General features: G+C 36.1%; 1 protein-coding gene across 2 annotated transcripts in view; it reads left to right on the forward strand.

The window, feature by feature from the left end:
* Positions 1 to 24,501, forward strand: part of LOC135849047 (zinc finger protein 395-like) — a 134,357-nt gene that overhangs the window by 64,458 nt on the left and 45,398 nt on the right. For both annotated transcript variants that reach the window (XM_065369188.1, XM_065369189.1), the window contains exon 5: positions 538 to 719. In XM_065369188.1, coding sequence (XP_065225260.1) covers positions 538 to 719 — 182 coding nt within the window. The remainder of the gene's footprint in view (positions 1 to 537; positions 720 to 24,501) is intronic.

Genomic DNA, 24,501 nt, shown 5'->3' on the forward strand with positions numbered 1-24,501 from the left:
ACATTACTCGTCAAGCACGCGAAGATATGGGTGAAACGAAAAAAAAAAAAAAGGAGGAAGAGAGCGAATTATACGTACATAGGACGACGAGCGAGCGTTAAATTTGTTTTTATTTCGACGTCCTTCGTTGTTTTTTCTTTTATACAGCTCGATTAATGCGATTTTTTTTTTTTCATACGAGACCAACTCGTTTGTTTACACGTTGAGCGAACGGACAAGTGTTTATTTATCGATAAATCTACGCTCGCGAACCGTTAATCGATCATATATACGCTTTTAAAGCTTCACTAGGCGAGATAAATTGAGATAAAATACGATTTATGGGGCTAATTATACGACGTCTGTAATCCATCATTCCAATATACATAAGTGAGCATGGGTATATGGGTATGAATAGTAGGCCAATTAGCATCGTTTGCGATCGATCATCTATAGTGTGTACTTTCTCCCCGGGATTGATTTGCCGAAGAATCGACCGTTTGATACGAGTAAAAGACGAATTCATCTGTCATGTGTGGGAATTTATTATTGTTGCAGGAAATCACTGGATCGATCAGCCTTTATCGCCGAGCGCCAGTTTCAGCGACTGCGCTTCCTGGCGCAGTGGTACACCGTCTCCTCCACTCAGCGAAAGTGGCGGATCAGGAATATGGGGATCGATTACCGACGAGGGTATCGTCTTGGACGAAGAATACGACGAATATCCTCGAAAAAGAAAGGTAAGCTACGATGATTATTTACTCCTCGTAGACCAAGTCGAAGAGCCAGGCTCGTAATCGTAAAAGCTTTCGAAAAATTACGATATTTCATTTACCTATCGATAATTGCGAAAATACTATACAACCAGTATCGTATAGGGGAGAAAAGGTCGAACATTACGTACAGATTATTATACGCTGGGTTAGGTTCGGTTTGGCTTAGCTGTACGTATACTTTCTCTTTCGTTTTTTCGCGTTTCGATGCGACGACGATGGTCTCTCACACACAACAAGAGTCGTAGATTATAAAAGCGCGAATATAAGACCGCGCGGAGGACCAAACTGGTCCAAGTACGCGATTCTGTAGTACACAATAAGATCCGTATAATAAAGCCAAAAAAAAATTGCTCTATGGCGTGCGTTAGATGGTCGAGTTACGTGAAGCGGTACGCGAGCCCGAGCTGCTCTTGCTCACAATGTTATTTCGCCATTACGTAAGCCAGCACCGGAGAAGCGATTACGTTATGCCTTAAAAAGTGGCTTCGTGAAAGGCAACAATAATATACACGTCAAGAATAAGGAAAGTGTACTTGGATGTATGAAATATTCGGCGTTCTCTTATATTCTTAATTGCGAACTGAACTGAATAACGCCGAGAGATGCGAATATTCTATAATACATAGTGTGCCGATCTCGTCCTCTTCCCCTTGGCTGGTGATATTATGGAAGAAACGAGTTGTCCAGCGAGAAGCTGACGCTCTGAGAAGGGCGCAACAGGCAACAGTGTAGTGTAATGGAATGTTAATATGAATTGTACGCGACAAGTGACAAGTGCCAAGTGCCTTGAGTTGTTCTACTATGTATAATAGAGGCATTTGTTGAGAGAGATTTCATCATACGAGTAGATCGAATCAACCCACTGATTGGTACTGCTGCTGCTGATGATGTTTTGCATGGATAATGGGCGGAATTGGATTTGGAATATATTAGCGAAAATCGATGTTGATGAGATGCATAGTGGATGCGGAATAGATTATGTATTGTAGAAACGTAGAAAGGTATAGGCAGCCTTCTTCGATGTACTAGATTATCTGATGAGATATCGATGGGCAGCATATCAAATGTTTTGAAAGTAAAAGCACTGAACATTTTCTAAATCGCCAAAAATTGATGATAGTTGAACAATAGTTGGAAAAAATTGCAGAAAAAAGTGTTTAAAACACGTTTAATTAAATTTTCTATATACGTATTTAATAACATTTTAAAAAAAATTAATAAAAAATGGGAAAAAAATTTTAAAAAATTGAAAACAAAAAAAAATAAGTAAAAAAAATAGAAAGAAAGTAAAAAGTAAAAAAAAATGAAAATACTAAGATCACCTTACTGAAATATGCTGACCTGCAGAATTTGGGAAAATTGTATTTAAAAAGCGTCAAGATCATTTTAAAATGAATCCAAAAAATTTTACAAAAATTTTATGAAGAAGTTTTTAAAATATGAAAAAATTAACATCACCAAAAAAGTTGAAAACAACAAAAATTGATGAAGTTTTGTGAGAATTCTATTTAAAAAAAAATTGTCGGAAAGGTGTTCAAATAGTATAAAAGCACCAAAAAAATGCAAAAAAAAACGTTGAAATCAATATTGAGCAGTACTAATTGAAGATGGAATTTTGTTAAAATAATGTTAAAGTAATGTTCAAGCATGAAAAAATCTTCAAAATCAGTGAAAATTGCCAAAAATTGATGAAAGTTGGGACAAACCCCTTCAAAAAATGTTAAAATTGTGTAAAAAGAGATTAAAACTCAAAAAAAAAAAGTCAAAGTGAATAAAAATTGTCAAAATTGGCGATTTCAAGTGAAATTTTTACCAAAGCAGCATGAAAAAGTATTGAAAACAATTTACAATCACTTAAAAATTTATAAAACTTCAAAATCAATTTTTAAAAATAACAAAAATTGAAATTTTGGTAGAATTTGCGAGAATCATCTCATGAGAAGTAATTAAAAATGGTCAAAATCAATGAAAAGTGCCAATAATTGTTAAAAGCTCGTGAAAATTTGGCGAAAATCGCACGAAAAAATGAAAAACTTGTTTAAAATGAACATGAAGATCAGTGAAAATTACCAGAAGTTGATGAAATATCATTGAAATTTGGCAAAAATTCCATAAAACGTTGAAGAAAAGTTGAATTGATACACAAAGTCACGGAAAAAAGGCGACAAAATCAATAAAAATCGACATCAGTGAAACACAAAGAATTTTTCAAAAGTTGATGGAATTTTAATTTCTGCTGAAAATAGCAAAAAATCTCGCCTTCTGTCAGGATTGCCAAAAAAGTACGTTTTTTTGCTATAAACAGGCAAAAATTGTCGCTTTTTTGCGGAAAATTTCAAAAATTTTCAGGTTTTATCCTTGAAATTACTCAAAATTGCCAAAAGGTATTTTTTTTGTCATTAATTCCAAATTGTCAAAGTGTTGCCTTTTTCCAAAAATTCTTGAAAAATTCTCGCTTTTTCAAAAATTTACAAAATTTGTAGTTTTTTAGAAAAATAGATCAGATTTGTCTTTTTTTTTCATAAAATTCCCAAAAGTCCTAATTTTTACTCAAAATTGTCCAGAATTCTGACTTTTTGGACAGAAATTGTGAAAACGGATGTATCCTCATTTTTTCAATCTTTTCTAAAAAATCTAAAATGCCTTCCTTTTTGAAAAAAATGGTCCAAAAGTTTAGCTTTTTTGTCAAAAATAGCCAAATTGCAAAAAAAGGCGTTCCTTTTGCTATTATTGTCAAAGTTCTGCTTTTTTTTCAAAAATATCAAAAATTTTTGCTTTTTAGCAAATTTAAGCCAAAAGATGAGAAAAAAATCAAAATTTTATCAAATTCACCTAGAAAGTTGAAATTTGGAATATTTCCTATTTTCGACTTGCCAATTCGATTGGAAACGGTTTTAAACCGTTTGGAGCATTTCTGGAGCCTCCAGCAAATTTTTAGAACTTGAAATTTCCTCAAATGAAGTTGGAAATATGATATTTAAGCTCTGCAGGTACATTTCAAGTCGTTTTGAAGCCTCCAGCAACATTTTGAAAATTACTGGAGCCTCCAGTAAACTTTTGAAACTGGAAATTTCCACAAAATTTCGTCAAATGAAGTTGGGTAGCCCAAATGGACAGATTTTGTGGAAATTTCAAGTTTCAAAAATCTGCTGTGGAGGATCTAAAAATTTTCAAAAAGTCACTGGAGGCTCCAAAAACACTTGAACCCAACTGTAGTGGACTTGATAACGTGTTGAAATTGGAGTGCAGAATGAATTTCGGGTTTTAAATTACATTTGATGAAATTTTGTGGTAATTTCAAATTTCAACAATCTACTGGAGGCTTCAGTAATTTCCAAAAAGTTGCTGTAGGCTCCAAAATGGCTTTTAAATCAACTAGCAGTCGACTTAATAGCGTGCTTGAGTTGAAATGCAGCGCGAATATCAGATTTCCAACGTCATTTGATGAAATTTTCTGGAAATTTCTAGTTTCAAAAATCCGCTGGAGACTCCAGAACTGCTCAAAACGGTTTGAAACCGTTTCCAATCGATTTGGCAGGTCAAAAAATGGGAATTTGCCAAATTTCAGCTTTCTAGATCAATTTGGTAAAATTTTGATTTTTTCCCCTTATTTTTGGCTTAAATTTGATTTTCAAAAATTCACCAAAAATCGATAAATCAACTTTAGCACTTGAAATTTTGGGTGATGATGAATTTTTGCATGCTTTTTCGATCTAGCTTTGTGCAGTTCAAAAAATCTCGTGTGAGTTCTGTATTAGAAATCAAAACCTGCGATTTTGGCTGACCTGTCGATCAAAATGGCCGCCAGTTTGTTTGTAGGGCCAACTTTTTTTTTGACAAGTTTGGTTCTTAAATGTTCTTTAGGATGTCCCCTTTGAGAAAAATGTTGTCCCAGAAGATCGGGGGCTTGGGGGGGGGGGTTTATAGGGCATGCTCTTTCAATGTAGCTTGGTTTGTTCAATCTGGAGAGTGTGAGCTGAGAAGATTCTCTTGTAAAGAATCAAGAAAGGATCGTACCAATGCTTGGATAAAACTTCTGACTGTACACAGCAACTGCAGAAAAAACAATCAATAGAGGGACAGTGGGACACTGATGACCCTTCGATAAAAGCTATAATCGCTTCTCTTCAGGGGTCACCTCTGTAACAAATTAGGCAAACGGAGGACACACCGACGACGACGGTCAATTCTTGGTCACAATAACCAGGAAATTTCTGGATAAAAATTCCATACCCTACTCTTTCCTTCTTCGCCAATTATGTTAAACCATATTCCAGAGACCTCCGCCACTTCCCTTTGGGAAATTCGCAGAACAAAAACATGCGTACAGAGGCAAGCAAAGCAAAGCAAAAAAAAAAGGTGAACCGCATTTTGAAAAATCGCACAATACGTCAACAGGATTGCAATGTCATCGAGTACATTATCTTATGTACAACATTCTGTTTCAAAAGATATGTCATGACGACCTTGCGTATAGGCTTTACGTTCATGGTCTTTGGATATGCGATAGCTTCTGTATAGCGATACTATATACAAGCAAGTTTCCATAATACCTTATCATTCGGTATAGGTATTCGCTTTCTGTTGTATCTATCTGTTTGAAAAAATATCGACTGAATTTTAGCCATAGGGTTGTCGTCGTCAACGTCGACGTGTCATTTAATGTACCTCTACATTAAACATATGTATGTATATTATCAGCGGCAATTGTGCATATACTTTGTCAATGTGTATGCGAATGGTGCGACTCGGCGCTTACGACCAGGCGTCGAGTCGCTGCCATCCCCGCTACTGCCAAGTGCCATTGCACATGTATATGTAGTAGTATTACGCACGTCATACGCCAAGACAACGACAACGACGCATTCACTCTTCTAGACTTTTATTGAACTTGACACGTATTACACTTTTCAATAATTATACCATAATTAGAGACGCATATAATATATGTACGAAAGAAGCACGCGTATGAATATTGTAGAGAGTATTTAAAGTGAAACTTCGCTTTCGTTACTGCTGACATCCGAAGTTGTTGCGAAACAGTCTTCATCGTCGTCGTTAGTGGCTGCGATCATCGTATCGCATCGATGGCTAGATATGTATGTGGAAATGGAAGTAGACTTTTAACTGGTTTTAATTATTGTTGGTGATAAGAAGAGGTCGTTTCCAATCCAATTGGATGATAGGAACTGTTTCTTTGATGGGTGTTGATCATTTCCTATAGGTAATCAGCAAGAAGGAAATGCTCAGGCCATCGAATAACCAGTAGGATTAAACACCGTTGAGCAGGTGGTTAAACCAAGATATTTTGAATCTATTCTGATTGAGGAATCAGGATGTACATCAGGTGGCTTTTGGGAGCTTCGATTCGTGAAAAGTATGCATCAGACTTATCTCATAGAATCCTAGGTGCTATGCAGAGAGCATTGCATAGACCCAAAATAGGTCTAGTACGAATTTTTTTTTGAACTGTACAGAGCTAGATCGAAAGAGCAGACAAAAATTCATCATCACCCAAAATTTCAAGCGCTGAAGTCAATTTTTCGATTTTTGGTGAATTTTTGAAAATCAAATTTGAGCCAAAAATGAGTTGAAAAATCAAAATTTTACCAAATTGATCTAGAAAGCTGAAATTGGGCATTGCCTATTTTCGGCCTGCCAAATCGATTGGAAACAGTTTCAAATCGTTTTGAGCTGTTCTGGAGTCTCCAGCAGATTTTTGAAACTTGAAATTTCCAAAAAATGTCATCAAATGACGTTGAAAATCCGAAATTCGCGCTGTATTCCAACTGAAGCACGATATTACTCGTAAGTCAACTATCGTAGTTGGTTTAAAAACCATTTTGGAGCCTCCAGCAACTTTTTGGAAATTACTGGAGGCTCCAGTAGATTTTTGAAACTTGAAACTGCCACAAGTAACCGCGTAACGCTGAAAAGGCAGTGTAGCCAGAAGGAAAAGAATAAACATACGAGTGTAGTACCTGATTTTAGTAACCAAAGAGCATCTAAATTCATATTTCTTTCAAATACAGAATGCGACGTTGCCAATAATGCATTATGTGCGAAAAAAATGACCATAAATTCGATTCGTTAAACCGCGATAATTAATATTTAATTAAATCTGCTAACATTAATAATTGCAAACCATCAAATGAAAAATTTTCCCGATTCTAAAATAAGCCGGAGTTATAAAAATTTTAAGTTTTATAGCTCCTTCAATATTCGAATTACCGGTACAAATATATAAGTTTTTTGCACCTCGTAAAAAATTCCAAACGAGAAAATCTCGCGTAAAGTTTCATCGGTATTATACTAAGGTACTTTTCAATCATAAAACTTACCATACCATATTTCTGACATGTTAATAAAAAAAAAAACACAGATAGGCGGCTAATGTAATTCCCACATTAGAAAACGAAATAAACCAACTCATTAATTTTAATTCATCATTTAAATACCTAATATAGTAGGCATAGGATCGCAGTATGGGCGAAAATGAGAATTACCATAAATTAAGCACATCATCAGGCGAATCAACCGCGGCTCAAAAGCTGATCCGCCGAAAAAAAATTAGACAGAACGAGTACGAAAAGGTAATCCAAAAAGGATACTATAAATTTCAAACGTGCTAACCCAATTAAAAGCCTATATTCCACGCAAAAGGTCGCAATACTATACGCGATAGGTATACACAAGTACCAACGATGTTCCAACACCCTCGATCGAATTTCCGAAAAAAGGGAAAGAAAGCAAGAAAGAAAAAATAGCGTAAAAACTGGAGCAAAATATAGGTCAGATGTCAAGACATTGGTTCGAGTTTAAAGCATCGTAGCCTGATTTCGAAGCGTATCTGCGCTCAAAGCTGCTATTTTGACCGGGTAAATTCGCCATCGCCAATCCTTCGGGGTGATAAGTTCACCCCCCGCTGGAAACACATTATACCTATACTACATACAAATACAAATACACGAGTAACTATATACGCGAGTAAAATATAATAGTAACGAAGCGTCGCTGCTGTGCTCTTCTCGACACACCAATGATGAAGTGAAACTGCGGTAAATGCGGAAAATCTAGGCCATCCATTTGCGAATACTGTGACCCAATTTAATGCAAAACTTCCCTTACCTAGTGAACTAGATTTACGCTTAATTCCAAAGCTCTAACGTACACTGTAAAAGCCCCACATTTCGGTCGAATTTTTCCAAAATATTATTACAACGCGTTAACATCCACAGAGCCTAAGTTAGCGTCATATCAGTTCACCAAACTGTTGGAAAATTCCTCCATTACAAGTTCATCGGACAGGGAAAAAAACATATTTACTCGATCGCGAGCAGGTACCTACGTATAGTAACAGGAAATGTTTTTGGGGTTGAGGTGCCCTTGACCATACACTCTGAGCAGTTTCGTATCATTTTCAACTAGGTACACGGATGATTTAAATTAGAAAAATTCCACGCCATTCGCCATGTTCCTGTCAACGTTATGATTTTCAGAGGAAATTCTCGTACGTCGAAAGAGCAAAGTTCGCGAAAATTTACAGGCTTATTTCATTATAGATGAAACCTTTCACGCCTACGAGCATAAGTTTTTAGTTTGATTGCTCTTTTCCCCACCTCGAAGTGATAGAAGTTGATATGTTGACATGGATTTACTTACAGTTCTGTTCCTGTCTACTTACTTGATATCAATCGTGTTTTAATTGTAATAAAAGTTTACTTCGAAGTCAAAGTGGGTGTTGAAGCGTTGATGAATTGAACGTAGAAAACCACCTATAGAGCGGACGAGAGGCCAAGAGAGTCTCCAAAGTTCATTTTTGGCCTTTCCACAGTGAAATGGACTTCCTAAAGGAAATGAAAAAGGTCTAGTAATGTCAAATGTGGGTACTGAAAAATTGAAAAAAATCACTAATGCGTTCATTTGTATTGTTTTTTTCAATAATTTTGATTGAAATTAAAAATATTGTACTTATATGTATGAATTTCCTTTCAATTTTATTTTTGACAATTTTCCTGTGAAAAAATTGACTTTTTTGATTTTTTTATTTTGTTTTTGTGTGTGTTTGGGGGGGGGGGGTCGAGTGGAGAGCTTTCTGAAAGTATATTCAAATAATACCGTTTGTTGGTGGCGAGAGCAAAACCAGTTTTGAGTAAAATAAAATGAGGTTAAATATCTAGTAATTTTCAATTATGAAGAGGAGGGGGTCAATTTGACGAATTTCATAGTTTTCAATAATCTAAGCAGTGTGTGCAAAATTCTACCCAAATGAGACATTTTCTCTTTGGTTGTATTTTGATGGTCCATCTATTTGTGATATTTTTAAGTGATTTTCACAACAATTTTATAATCTTTATGATACTTTATATTATGTGAATATTCATTTCTGGCTCTTTGTTAAACATGGAGATCGTCAGAATTTTTACTTGGGCTTCAACTATTATTATTTCATATTATATCTATCGATTGATCAATAATTTCATAAGTAACTAATCCACCTTAATTTTTGTTTGTTTCAGGTGAGTACAAAGTTCCTTCCAAAAATGATAGAGTATGAACTTGCGTATAAGAATAAGTAAGTAATTTTATAATTCTCATGCAAAGTCATACCAGAAATGTTCAGTTTTTTGGTCATCGTTCACTTTCATTAGTTTTTTTTCCTTGTTTAATCAAGTTTTTGGTCACTTTTTGGTTACTTTTCCAAGCTGTTTTGCTTACTAATAATACTTTTTTTTGGAAAAAATTGTGTACAAGTCTTGTTTTTGCTTTTTTAAATATTTTCTCAAAATTTCCATGGGAAGGTACTTTGGTCCTGTTTAATCTACATGGAGAATATATAATTCATGAGACGCTGCAACTAATCATAGCAGAAAGCGTCAGTGATAGCAGCTCTGGAGAGTGGTAGGGAAGGGTATTGATTAGAGGTGTATGAATGTCAAACTTTTGCTATGCTGACAACACAACCCTCATTGCCTTAAGTCTCAAAAATATGACCACTTTTCTGAAATGTCTGGAAGAAATTAGCGCTAAATATGTCGTCGTCGTGGTTCCTTGTCCTTTACAGGACATTAGAAATCACATTTTTGTGGTACCCCAACAGGGTGAGGTGAATGCCTATGCCACTGCAATTATTCTGGGGGAATCGACATTGTTTTGAGCTTTCACGTAGTAGTTTCCCGTTGGTTTCTACGCTATCTACAAAGTAGCTCATACATCACTAGCCAGGTTTTTACAACCCTGAGTTCTGTTATCACCGCTACCTATAGTTGCTCAACCAGTTACAGCTTTTTGATACCGGCAACAGATTGCATGCAATTCTGTTGCCTCTACTGTTCTGGTGCTCGGAGCTTAATGTGTAATAGATGTTAAATGCACTACAATGTATACATTACACGTTAACGCCTGCGTCTCTAGCGGGATTTGAACCCACAACCTGTTGTTCAGAAAGCCGTGGCTCAACCCACTACACCACTGAGCGTGCTAAATATGGCTTGCTAATAAATAAAGCAAAGACAAAGATCATGATTGTGAATTGGCCTGAGAACAACTTGCTTGAAATACAGGAAATTGAGGGAATTGAATGTGGTGAATCAATTTGTGTACCTGGGATCCATTGTTGATAACAAAGGAGGCAGTGAAGCCGAGATAAGATGCAAAGAGCAAATCAAACAAAGCACCATGTCTCATCTAAAGAAGATATGATCAGATGCAGCAGTAAGCAAGACTCTGAAGATAAGGCTTGTAAACACTCTGGTTTTCTCAGTTTTTCTCTACATGTCAGTGTACCTGATGACATTATACCTCCTCCTACCGCCATAGAACAGTACCGTGGAGGTAAAACATCATAACAGAGCTGGCACATGCGCAGATTGCAACCCTCGACTTACTATGTTCAACACAATGGCTGTACGTTGGGCTTATGGGCCACTAGCAGTGTACATCTGAAAAGTGAAAAGTCAATGTTTGGATCCCATGAACTGATAAGAGGACTAATGTATCTGTCCTGGAGGAAATCAGTGTCCAGAAAAGGATGTTAGCCGTGGTACTCAGCCGAATCCTCAAATACTTTGGGCATGTCACCAGGGCAGATGTGATGGAGTCCCTATCAGGGTTGTAAGATAATTTATGTTGGTAAATTACGGCGGTATTTTACCGTATTTTACAGTATTTTACCAAAAGTTCAACTTATTACCATATTTTACCATAATTTACCAAAAAGCTAAATCAACACTTTTTTCCATCTTTCCTTCATAAATTTCCAAATTTTCATGGAAATTTATAATTTTGTCGCCTTAGTTGCAAAAACTGGTATCTCCAACTATGAGATCACACCTTGTGTAAACTGTTCTTTTTGCACTGTAGCGCTCTCTATTGGACTTTAATGCTCAACTAAAAGATAGGTAACAGAGGGGGACCACCCTCTCTTACTTATCTTTTAGTTGAGCATTAAAGTCCAATAGAGAGCGCTACAGTGCAAAAAGAACGGTTTACACAAGGTGTGAGCTCATAGTTGGAGATACGAGTTTTTGCAACTAAGGCGACAATTTGAAAGTTACCAAAAATTTTCCCCATAAATTTCCAAAAAATGTCTATGGAAAATTTTCTATAATCTTTAATAACACCTAAAACAGATGAAAATTTACTTCAAAGGCAGGTCAGAAGTTTAGAACTTCGAAGTCAAACTACAAAAAATAACTCTTCATATCCAAATTAGTAAAATAGCATAAATACCGTAAAATACCATAAAATACCGTATTTTACCGCCGTATTTTACCAGCGAATAAATTACGGTAATTTAACAGCCCTGGTCCCTTGTCGTTCAAGGCAAGGTAGAGGGAACAAGAGGGCACGGACGCTCTCCCATGAGATGGACGGATTCCATCTGGAAGACCATCGGATTCAGCTTCCCAGCATGTGTCAGGAGCGCCCAAAACAGAGACAGTTGGAAGGAGCTATCACCTTAGGGGTGAAACGACACCAAAAATGCATCCAAGGGTTCCAGAAATACTTCCCAAATTGAAAGTTGTGTTCAATTCATTAACCCAAAAATTGACTTGAAAATTTTTTTTTTAAAGTTGAAACATAAAAAATGACTCCTTTTTCTGAACTTTTTTGTCACCAATTTTTGGCACTTCTCAAGGTTAGAGTTGTGAAATTTTCTTCTCCATTATTTTATAGTCTGCATGGTGACCATTAAGACTTGTACTTTTTTAGAAATATTATTCAAAAACTGATTCGCAAAAAAAAGGACCTTCTCTTTAACTACTTCGCATTTGTCTCCGTCTAATACTCAGACAGGCCAATTACGCACTCTGCGATAACTAATTCTTCGAACAAATAAAAACTTTTTAATGTCCCATTATGCTTTTCAAGTTCAACGATACCGAATTAAAAATTTCCATCTGCCGGATCATTTTTTCCACCAGACAAAAAGAAATCCAACAATAATAAGCGAGTAAATCCCGTCCAATGAACTGCACCGTCTAGCGAGCCGAAGCCGAGCTCGAATATCGCGTAATTAAAGCTTTAAAAAAATGATTAGCTACGTGTAAAAATCGCTTGCGATGTCTGGTTTACCTTCAAAATTAAGACGTATTAGTTACCGGGTTCCTTCGACGAAGTCGAACCGGCCGGCTTTACGACCTTACGTAAAAGTTCTCTAACAGTAAAAACGTTATTACGAGTTGCCATATTTTGCCATATAGCAGCAGCAGCAGCGTTCTCGCATTCGGCATGTCCGTATAATGATTTTTTTTTACATCAATGTACAGCTCCGTACGTACGAGTAATTACCTAGTCGCAAACAAATATGATTTATTTAACTATATACGCGAGACACGATGCTCGAACTTGACTAAATACACTACAACCGGGAAAATAAACAAATACAGCGTCACGAAAAGTATATGCAGGATAAAAGAAACAAAAAAGACTTATAAATAATCGCCCAAGTTGAGGTTAGAGTTGTTGGAGCTGCAGCACACGTGGAAAAGAACCCGACATACACAATGATCCGTGTAATTTATCAAGTGAAGAAGGGGGCACTACGTTAGATGTATTGGCCCGAGGGGACACGAGTGAAATTTTTTTTGTCTCTGTCGAAGATCATCGGTACATATCACATTATATCTATCGAAGAAGAGAGGTTGACATCACCCATTATGTTGGTCTCGAGTCCCGGATCTAGGTACTCTAAACCGCTTCGATGTTCATCTAGGCTAGTAGGATAAAAAAAAAACAACGCCATCGCCACCTCTAAAATATACACCTATAATAAGGTGTATTATCAAGGACTTGAGAGATGTGTGAAACAGGTATGATGCGATGGACGCGTCAAACGGGGGCCATTTAGCACTGACTGATGAAGCCGTTCAACAGTCTCATTATTGGTACGATGTGGATTGTAGACGTAGTACGAGTATACTAAGCTTTCGTGTATTCGTAATAATAATAATGCTCGCAAGTACTCGCAATACGTAGGTATGTAGAGCGCTAATACGTAAACACAAACGTTTACTCGTTATGAAAATTATATAAGTAAGCTGAATATGAAAAAAATTCTCAATAACTGAATCAATATACGGTTTTCCGCATACCACCGGTGTACAAAAGTGACACCGACCGCGACCAATAATTCTGCACACCTTTGTAGTATGGCTAGATAGGCATAATGTAGGTGAATTGAAACAATAATAAATGAAATATCACTTCGCCACACTTCTCGAGTTGCAAATTCGATTAAAGACGTGTTGCAGACAGAAGTTGTGTTGTGGCCAGACAAAATAAAGCAAATTTTACGATCGAGATGAGCATTTTCAAAACAGATCTCATCATTTCACTCGGTATGTTTTTTAGTGTTCAGTTTAGGGGAAATGTTCACGTTTTGTTCAAATTGTAATCGTTGGACTTGCTAACATATTGGAAACTTGATGTTGACTTTCAAAATGTCTTTGTGAAACAGATGCTGCAAGTAGAATTATTTGAGTGGACGATTTTTATGAGTTTATTTGACAGGGTTTTTCACCTGGAATGAATCACGTGGCACGAAGATTCACTGACTTGATAGAACATTTTGATGACAGTTTTTTTTCAAACTGTCGGGACAATGAGACATCTCCATTTTTCTTCTCGAAAAATGAAACTAAAATTAGGATTATTCAAGAAGAAGAATCTGGAGCTCATTTAACAGGGCTTGTCAATACACAAGATTTCTCTCGTCGATAGAATCAGACATCTTTGGTAGGAATCGAAGCATAAAAAATCACGTGTAGGGTGGATCGTTTTTGTATATTTTTTTTCGAATTTCGTACAAGTACATAGGAGTCTCGATGTGACAACACAGCATAAAATTATGACACAGCCAAGCTCTGTGGTTTGAACAGGTCGAAAAACAGGCCATTTTTCATGCCTCCGTGACTTTTTTTAAATTGCTCAATTGATAAGCGAGTTGAAAATAAATAAAAACCACCTACCAGCCTTTTAAGGAAAGTGAAGACAGTGGAAAGATATTTTTCATTCGTCGTTTATCGCAATGTGATTTTAGAAAATGAGGAGAAAAAAAGCTAAGCTGTGTTAAAAGTGGTTTATTTTTGTTAAATTTAGGAGTAAATAGCGATTCTAGGCTTCAAAATGGTTGCAACTCGAAAATACAATGTAGCATTTGATCACTAAGTATAGGTAGTTGAGAAAAATTCTAGTACCTTAGATTATCGAAACAGCTCGAAAAAGTCTTAATAAAAATTTGAAAATCTTGGCGAGAACCCATCAAAAATTTGAAAATGGTTATCTTATTTTTAAAAATGCGACGTTGCCAATAATGCTTTGTTGCAACTCCTTCAGTATTGGATTCAGGTAAAAAGTTCGAATGACCTTTTTTCATTCCTTATATGTACTCTCATCGAACAAGGTCACTTAATTTTCCAATTAGGTACTTCACTGAAGTTTGATCAAAAATACGACGTTGCCAATAATGCATCTGCTGCAACTCCTTCAATTTTGAATTTTGGTAAAACGTTCGAATGACATTTTTTTATTCTTTATATGTATCCTTCTTCGTCAAACGAGGTCATTAAATTTTAAAATTTTATATCAATGTTTTATCAAGAAATGCGACGTTGCCAATAATGCATTTGCTGCAATTCTTTCAATATTGAATTAAAAGTTCAAATGGCCTTTTTGTTTCTCATATTATCACTTATCAAATAAGGTCACTGGATTTTTCAGTCGATCACTGTTTTATCAAAAATGCGACGTTGCCAATAATGCATTTTCTGCAACTCCTTCAATATTGAATTCTAGGCAGAAAATTCAAACGACCTTTTTCATTTTTCGTGTCCACTTTTCATTGAACATGGTCACACATATTTTTCAACTATCGATATAATATCACAAAATCCGACGTTGCCAATAATGCATTTGCTGCAACTCCTTCGATATTGAAATTAGGCAAAAAGTTCGAATACCCCTTTTTCATGTATTTGTATCATCTCTCATCGAACAAAGTCACTCAATTTTTCATTTACATATCAATGTTTTATCAAAAAATGCGACGTTGCCATTAATGCATTTGCTGTAACTCCTTCAATATTGAATTAAAGTAAAAAGTTCGAATGACAGTTTTTTATTCTTTGTATCCACCCTCATCGAACAAGGTCATCCAATTTTTTTAATTACCTATTATTAATGTCTTATCAAAAAATGCGATGTTGCCAATGATGAATTTGCTGCAATTTCTTCGATATTGAATTGAAATTTCAAAGTAACTTTCTTGTCCCTCATATCCACGCTTATCAAATAAAGTCACTCAATTTTTTGAGATATCGATGTTTTATCAAAACATGCGACGTTGCCAGAAACGCATTTGCTGCTGCTACTCCTTCGACATAGGTATTGAACTTTGGCAAAAAGTTCAAATGACCTTTATTGTTCCTTTTGTCATCAAACAAGACCACCCAATCTTTTGATTAACGATTTTTATATTTCAATAAAATGCGACGTTGCCAATAATGCATTTTATAGTGCGACTTCACACATTCAGTCGATTAAACTTCTGGTTGGAGCAAAAAAATTACCTTCAGTTTCCTAGCATCTTTTTCTTAAAACTTTCGACTATCGATTCGCTAAAATTTGAATATTTTGTAAGGAATGCACTGTTGCCAATAATACATTTATCAGGCTGAAAATAAGCTCATTGAAGTTGATAGAAACATTTACCTAACCTTTGCTGTCACCCTTCGATTGTTTGATGAAAAATGCAACGTTGCCAATAAACTTTTCGACCAATTGTTCAAACAACAAAATGATACTACTATACTACTGTCGTTCAACACCAGGTACATTCGTGACAGATGTAATTTGCACATAATACTCGTACCTATTCCCATTTCCCAATCCCAACACTCACATTAGCTCTTTGAAAAGACCAAAATACCGAATTTTTCAAACCACGATTGTTTTAAAAATATTAAAAAAACTCGAACGAAAATTTTCGTTCGACCTTTTACGTTACCCTTGACGTTGGCTGTCGCACACAATAGTCGTAATTAAAGAATTGAAAAAAATTTACACGTCCTTGACATTTATCCATCGTGCAAACAAATACCTCAACATGAAAAACCGTACGTACGCACTGCCGCATGCCGGCATCTATCTACATCTACCCATTCGGCATCTCGCCGCCATGTTTTAAAAATTACACAACGATTTGGCGATTGGATTTAATAAAAATAAGTACCATACTATAGAGTCAAAAAAAAGTAGAATTATTCTGGCGAACCTAACCTACGGTAAGCAAATAACAAATAGACCTATTCAAGGTTCACCTAGTCCGGCCATACATGCTTGAATTATCATTATACGAGTACTCGTGTAGAGTGTATAAAAATACGGTAGAATTATCGCCCACACACGTCCACTGGCAGTGGCAGCAAGTACACAGGTCGTATAGGGGATAAGCTCTCTCGTATGAGACCGAGAATGGCGAAAATTTTCGTGTATTATTTTCGAGAAATACGCTTGCCAACACGAATTAATTTAATGTCAAACGCGAAACCGAAACGCGAAACGGGCATACGGCGATGTAGCAATCGCAACGTGCTTACTCAACGTTAGTTATAGCGTTTTTATATACATGTATTTGTGTATGCTGTGTAGTATACGACGTAGCTTCGCTATTTATTATTGACCTCGAGATGCCGGCCGGCCTTATTTACCATACATTAACGTATCGCCACCTAAAATTAGTATTTATCTGAAGTACCTACACGAATTAAAAGAATCGTTTAGTATGCGTAATTAATTTTTTTTTCTACGATATGAAGATATAACGTATACTCTATGAGTCGTAGATGTGCATAAGGTACGATGCTTGGACCATTTTACACGTATAGAAATTTGTTTTCATCTCGTGAGACCTTGGGCGGTGGATTTTACATCGTTTGCTACTTTGTATATGTTTATATCGTAGATTATTGCCGCAATTTTTTTTTTATCACTAACACTCTTATTACCTACATTTGAGTGGATTTCAAAATTAAATATGTTGTATGAAGAGGCTTGTAGGTAACACCTTTTATCACTTGATCTTCTCTCTTCTGCCCCTATCTGCTCAGCCTCCAAGGCACCTGTATTTTTAGCTCTCTTTCCTCGAAGACTATTGCATTTCCTGACCGGATGCTTATTCAAATGGGTAAAAAGAGGTCAATTTAGGGGAATGGGATTCTTCTGAGATCTAAATTTGACCCCAAAGTGGAAAGATTCAAAAATAAACACGATAGAAAAATTGATAAAAATTGTCAAAACTGAAACCATGGATGTCTAACAGTCCTTCCAATTCAGAAGGTCAGGAAAAGTTTTTCTTTTTGCGTATGGGTCCTTGTTTTCAAAAAGGTCAGAAAAAAGTTATTGTCCGAAGGTCGTTCTTTTTTCCAAATTTTAAAATAATTCTGTCATTTAATCAAAATCAAGCGAAAAATGAAAACTTAATTTTTCAGAATCTTTTATTTTTTTAACGTCAAAACAATGAAATTAAATTCGAGTATTTTGTTGATGAAAATCATTTTGATTATTTCCCTTGTTTGATGTATTTTCTCTATTAATTTTTTGTTTCTTTAAAAAATTACAAATGTTTGAAATTTTTTTTGAGCAATTTTGTGGAAATGAATGAGGGGGGAGGATTTGGCAACGACGCATTTTTGTGATGAAATATCGATAGTTGAAACATTGAGTGACGCTGTTCAATGAAAAGTGGAGACGAAAAATGAAAAAGGTCATTTGAATTTTCTGCCTAAATTCAATATTGAAGGAGTTGCAGGAAATGCATTATTGGCAACGTCGCATTTTGGTGATGCAATATCGATAGTTGATAGTTGAAACATTGAGTGACCATGTTCACAGAGAAGTGAAGACGAAAAATGAAAAAGGTCATTTGAATTTTCTGCTTAAATTCAATAATGAAGGAGTTGCAGGAAATACATTATTGGCAACGTCGCATTTTTGATAACACATTGATATGTGATTGAGAAATTGAATGACCTTGTTCGACGAAGAAGGATAGGCTTACAAAGAATAAAAAAATGTCATTCGAACATTTTATCCAAATTGAAAATTGAAGGAGTTGCAGCTAATGCATTATTGGCAACGTCGCATTTTGTGATGCAATATCGATAGTTGAAACATTGAGTGACCTTGTTCAATGAGAAGTGAAGACGAAAAATGAAAAAGGTCATTTGAATTTTCTGCTTAAATTCAATATTGAAGGAGTTGCAGGAAATACATTATTGGCAACGTCGCATTTTTCATAATACATTGATATGTGATTGAGAAATTGAATGACCTTGTTCGACGAAGAAGGATAGGCTTACAAAGAATAAAAAAATGGTCATTCGAACAATTGACCCAAATTCAAAATTGAAGAAGTTGCAGCAAATGCATTATTGGCAACGTCGCATTTTGTGATGCAATATCGATAGTTGAAACATTTAGTGACCCTGTTCACCCTGTTCAATGAAAAGTGAAGACAAAAAATGAAAAAGCTCGTTTGAATTTTCTGCTTAAATTCAATATTGAAGGTGTTGCAGAAAATGCATTGTTGGCAACGTCGCATTTTTGATAACACATTGATATGTAATTGAAAAATTTAATGATCTTGTTCGACGAAGAAGGGTACAAAGAATTAAAAAATGGTCATTCGAACATTTGACCCAAATTCAAAATTGAAGGAGTTGCAGCAAATGCATTATTGGCAACGTTGCAATTAATGATGTATTTTCTTATTTTTTGATGGGTTTTTTGCCAAACTTTCGAATTTTCATTAAAATTTTTGGAGGTGTTTTGAAAATAAATGTTCAATTTTCTCAACTACATATATCGATCAAACGCTTCATATTTTCGAGCTGCAACCCTTTTGAAGTCCAGAATCGCTATTTATTCTAAAATGTTACAAAAATAAGCCACTTTTAATACCTTTTGCTTTTTTTTTCATTATCAAAAGTTGTATACTTGGCTTATCAATAATTCTCAGCTTTCTAGTGAAGAGTTTTCAGGCCTTGAAAAACCTTTTGTCACACACACACACCCCCCCCCCCCGCTCAGACTTGAGTCGACTACGTACAATCAGATGAGCTGATTTGTTATTTTCATTGGTGAATAATTTGAATTATGCGACGTTGCCAATACTACAAAATGTATCGATAATTGAGCACTGAGCAGTATAAAAATGCACTAATCTTCGCACCCTATATGATTGTACTTTTCCAACTGTATTTACATGTGATTGGATAGGGCGTGAGGCGTTACAGAGAGAATAGCAAAATACCATTCATCATCCTCGTCAACAGAATCTAAATCTACGTAAGACGATGGGATTTTTCCATCGCAATATTCCATCGTCTCTTTCATCCTAATAGTGGATACAATCAGCGTTTCTGGAGACCCTCGCACGTCGGGCATGTCTCACCCAATTACAAGGTCCGCGTATGCAAATTTTTCTCCAATTTTTCATCGTCCAACAAGTACAAATATTCTTCCTTGATTAGATATCAATAACACGTCCACCTATATCTACACTTACGAGTACATATACGATCGAGGCAATAAAAAATAAATCTCAGTCAACAACAACAACAACAACGAAAACAATCCTCGTAATCTACCTATGTGTGTAGAAAAAACATCGAGGCACTGAGAGATGGAGATACATGTCTGTGTACTCGTATCTTTACCAGAAGAATGATGCTGATTGTGAGACTCCATCATACTACACATATACGAGAATGAATCAACTTCGACACGATAAACGCCTCGCTCGCGTAATCTCTCATCGCGGTCTTGTGTTTTTCCTCACCTTAACCTTGGCCGTAGTATACGTTTCTGATGAAGGACGACTTAAGAACGCTCGACGCTGTCATCGTCGCGTCGTCGTCGACGTCGTACACAGAGCAAACAATCGGATGGAAAAACTTATCAAAATGGAGGCGTCGATTATCGTATGTACGAGGAAAATTGCCAGAACCAGATCGATAAAATACACCTAGTGGTGGGAAAACGTAGGTATACTGATCGCGTAATTACAGAGTTGTGCGAGCAGGAAAAAGGTCACGAGGTGGATGTTTCAGGCGATTTTCTCGCATTCGCATGTTGGAGTACGATTTCACAAGCTGTGTGTGCAATTTTCAAGAACCAAACAACTGCGATATTCATTCCCAGAGCATATACTCGTATATGTACGTAGGTTAAAAAACCGATAATATAACTAACCTATATCAACGATTTACAAGTTGTTGATGCAATGCGCGATAATGAAGAGGCGCGTTATATGTACTAGCAGCGTTGCATGGTGCACGTGCCTCTGTTGGTTGCACATTTCACCAATAATTACCGAGGTTCAAGTGCGACGTATGCAGTACACGCTGCACCGAACTGCATAGCCTGAGCTCAAGTGCTGAAAATTGTTGAAAAAAAAAGAACGCAAGTACTTGCGAACTAATCTACAGTACATACAGCTTAGCTACCATGTACAGGTGATTGTGTGTGTGTGAGGTAATAAATGGTTGCGACGATGGCGACATTGTGACGTTTTATAAGAGCCATATAATCGTGTACAGGAGCTAGAAGTAGGTAGTGCGGGGTAGTACCATACACATTGTACAGCAGGCTATCACGATCGATTGACCGTTGTCAATGAATACAGCCTTTCGTCGTCGACGTCGTCCTACCACGATAAGCTACGATAGGTATAGGCATTTAGATAACCTCGACCTTGGAATTGTCGCACCGGTATCAGTCCATCATCCAAGGCCATTCTTCATAACCGTATAAAAGCCTTTACGAATCTCACCAGGTGCCAAAAAAGGCCAATTTTTTGCCATCCATCGAGTCTGGCAAGACCTTGGATGTATTTGATCAGCTGATTCGAAGCGCCATTCGAGATGCATTTTGTTGCATCGCACAGTATGTCGTATGAAGTGGGAAATTGCGAAATATCCGACGACGAAATACTTCACAATTCGTGTACACAATCGATGGATGAGTTTTCGTAAACAAATAACAATACGGCGCGTATGCACAGTGCACACAGATGCAAGTAGTGCGTTTATTACGTATTATGCACATGCATGCGGTAAACATGTCGTAGTTGATTTTGTTTTCTAGAGTGACTTTATCACCGCCTAGCCTGTTCAGTGTTCGTGGTTGCCATTCTTGAGCGGGCGGCTATTGCGTAATGACCACTTACAGGATAGAGCGCGAAATCAACACAAAGAATATGGTGGAACTGACCTTGGTTACGATACCGTTTTAAACGTTGGTTGATAAATTAGTCGACATTCCGAAAACACATTCAACCAGTGGCGGTGGCGGTGGCCACCTCTATGATCTTGTCATGTACTTGCATGTGCATGATGAATTTCCTCTCTCTATTGCTGTCGAATACGTACTATACATACAAATCAAACTATACCAACTACATACCTAATAGAATGTGTGTATGTGTGTTTTTTTTGTATTTATGTTCAAAAATGACCACTCTCTATTCAAATGCTAATTCGTTTAGCAGTTGGTAAATATTTACATCGGTGGTCGCTGTTGTTGATGGAATTATTCGTCGGATTTCTATTCATTATAGTATACCTCACACCTCCCATTAGCTTCCTTTTTATATATATACTATCATCATCTATCGTATTGAGAAAGATATTTGTATCTGATACGGACGCTGTAGACTATAGTAGTACAACGAGTACGTATACGAGTAAATGCAATGTAATTTTAATTTTACCAACAACTTCCCGTTTGGACGACGATCGTTGTTTCGAGGACGAATTTTTCATTTCGTCGTGCTGCGTGAAATGAAATAAGCCGATAGGATTGAATTGTATTTAAGGACGTACGTTCGAGGAGCTGTTAAAATACGTATCTATGGTAGAGTCGAAAGAAGCAGAAAAAAATGTACGAAAATTATCAAGGTACACGGTTTTTACTTATCTATTGTGTCGGCAAATGGCAACTCTGCATGGACGAACAATTTCAAAATATCACCGCGACCTCGAATTACCTCGATAGCTGTAGTACTTCCGGACACCTTCTTCGAGGTGTTGGAAAGTGAACGAGTTAACGGATATGAGAGTATTTTATAGTTTTGGCTTAGAATAGAGGCTGGAAAAAATTAATAGACTTGGAAGATTTTACTGACTTGTGAGAGGAGTTGAAAATCGAAAGTTTGTGTTTGAATTCGTTTCACTTTTAAATCAAATTTAAAGAAATGTTTGAGTCAAAAAACGTACCAATTCTGTTTAGAGAGTTGTTGATATCAGTTTCAGGACTAATTTTAATCATTTTTATCGAATAAATAGGCACCAAAACGTTTCAATGGTTTCTTATTTGCCTTTTCCAAAATTCACCAAAAATATCGAGCAATGAATTTTGGGCTGCTGAATAGAAAAAGAAAGGTTCTGAAGAGAGGGAGGGGGTAAAATTTCGAAGGCCCCATTTAGAAATATCCATAATTGAGTTATTGAATGATCTTCTTCAATGATTAGCGGATATAAGAGACAGAAACGATCATTTTGAGCTTTTTGCCTTAATTTCAAGCAGTTATAACGAATGCATTATTGGCAACGTCGCATTTCAAAAATAAAACGTCGATAATAATTGAAAAATCGGGTGACCTCGTGTCCTAATTCGATGATGCTGCAGATGAGAAACAAAAAATGTCATTTGAACTTTCTCTCTTGATCCTGTATTAAAGGAGTTATGACAAATGAGTTATTGGCAACGTCGCATTTCTAAAATAAAACATCGATAACAGAAAGATTGAGTGCCCCTGTTTGATGAAATGGATATAAGGGACAGCAAAAGTTATTTGAACTTCTTACCCTAATTTAGTGTCGTAGAAATTAAAACAAATGCATTATTGGCAACGTTGCATTCCCCCTTCCCCATTGAATATTAATATTTGAAAGATTGAGTGGCCTTGCTTAATGATGGTGGATATGAGGAACAGGTGAGATCTTTGAACTTTCCCCCTTAATCTAGTGGGTATTAAAGGAGTTGTGATCATTTACAAATGAGTTATTGGCAACGTCGCATTTCTGAAATGAAACATTGATAGCAGAATGATTAAGTGGCCTTGTTCGATGAGATGGATGGATGTGTGGGACAATGAGAGTCATTTGAACTTTTCACCCTAATTTAGTGTTGTAGAAGCTGGAACTAATACTTGGCAACGTTGCATCCCCCCCCCGCTTGAATATCAATAAGTACATATTTGAAAGATTGAGTAGCCTTGCTCAATAATAGCGGATATGAGGAACAGGAAAGATCATTCGAGCTTTCCCCCTAAATTCAGCAATCAGCATGGAAACAGTTACAGCGTTTGTATTATTGGCAACGTCGCATTTTTCAAAAATAAAACTGATGATTTGAAAATTTGAGTGATCTTACTTATTTGAATGGATATATGAGAAGCAAAAAATATCATTTAAACTTTTTGTTTAAATTCAATATTGAAAGAGTTGCAGCAAATGCATTTTTGGCAACGTCGCATTTTTTGGTAAAACAAACAAAACTTGAGTGACCTTGTTTGAAAAGAGTGGATATGATGAACAAAAAAGATCATTTTTGAACTTCTTGCCAAAACTGGAGTACTGAGGAAGTTGTAACAAATGCATTAATGGAAACATTGCATTTTTTTCAATAAAACTAATAATTTGAAAGATTGAGTAATCTTGCATATTTGAATAAATATTTAAACAAAAAAAAATTTATTGTTCCTGAGGAACAAAAAACATCATTTGAACTTTTTGCCTAAATTCAACATTATTGAAAGAGTTGCAGCAAATAAATTTTTGGCAACGTCGCTTTTTTTGATAAAACATTGATAATTGAAAAATTGAGTGACCTTTTTGATAAGAGTGGGTATGAGAAACAAAAACCATCATTTCAAACTCTTTGCCAAAACTTGAGTTTTGAGGAAGTTGTAACGAATGAATTATTGGCAACGTCGCATTTTTTTCAATTCAACTGATATTTGAGAGATAGCGTGAACTTTTTGATACCTATAAGTGGATACAAGGAACGAAAAACATCATTTGAGTTTTTCGCCAAAACTGAGTGTTATTGAGTAAGTTGTAACAAATGCATTATTGGCAACGTCGCATTTTTTTCAATTCAACTGATATTTGAGAGATAGCGTGAACTTTTTGATACCTATAAGTGGATACGAGGAACGAAAAACATCATTTGAGTTTTT

The sequence above is a fragment of the Planococcus citri genome, chromosome 5 (assembly GCF_950023065.1).
Source record: "Planococcus citri chromosome 5, ihPlaCitr1.1, whole genome shotgun sequence".
NCBI classification, from domain to species: Eukaryota; Metazoa; Arthropoda; class Insecta; order Hemiptera; family Pseudococcidae; genus Planococcus; species Planococcus citri.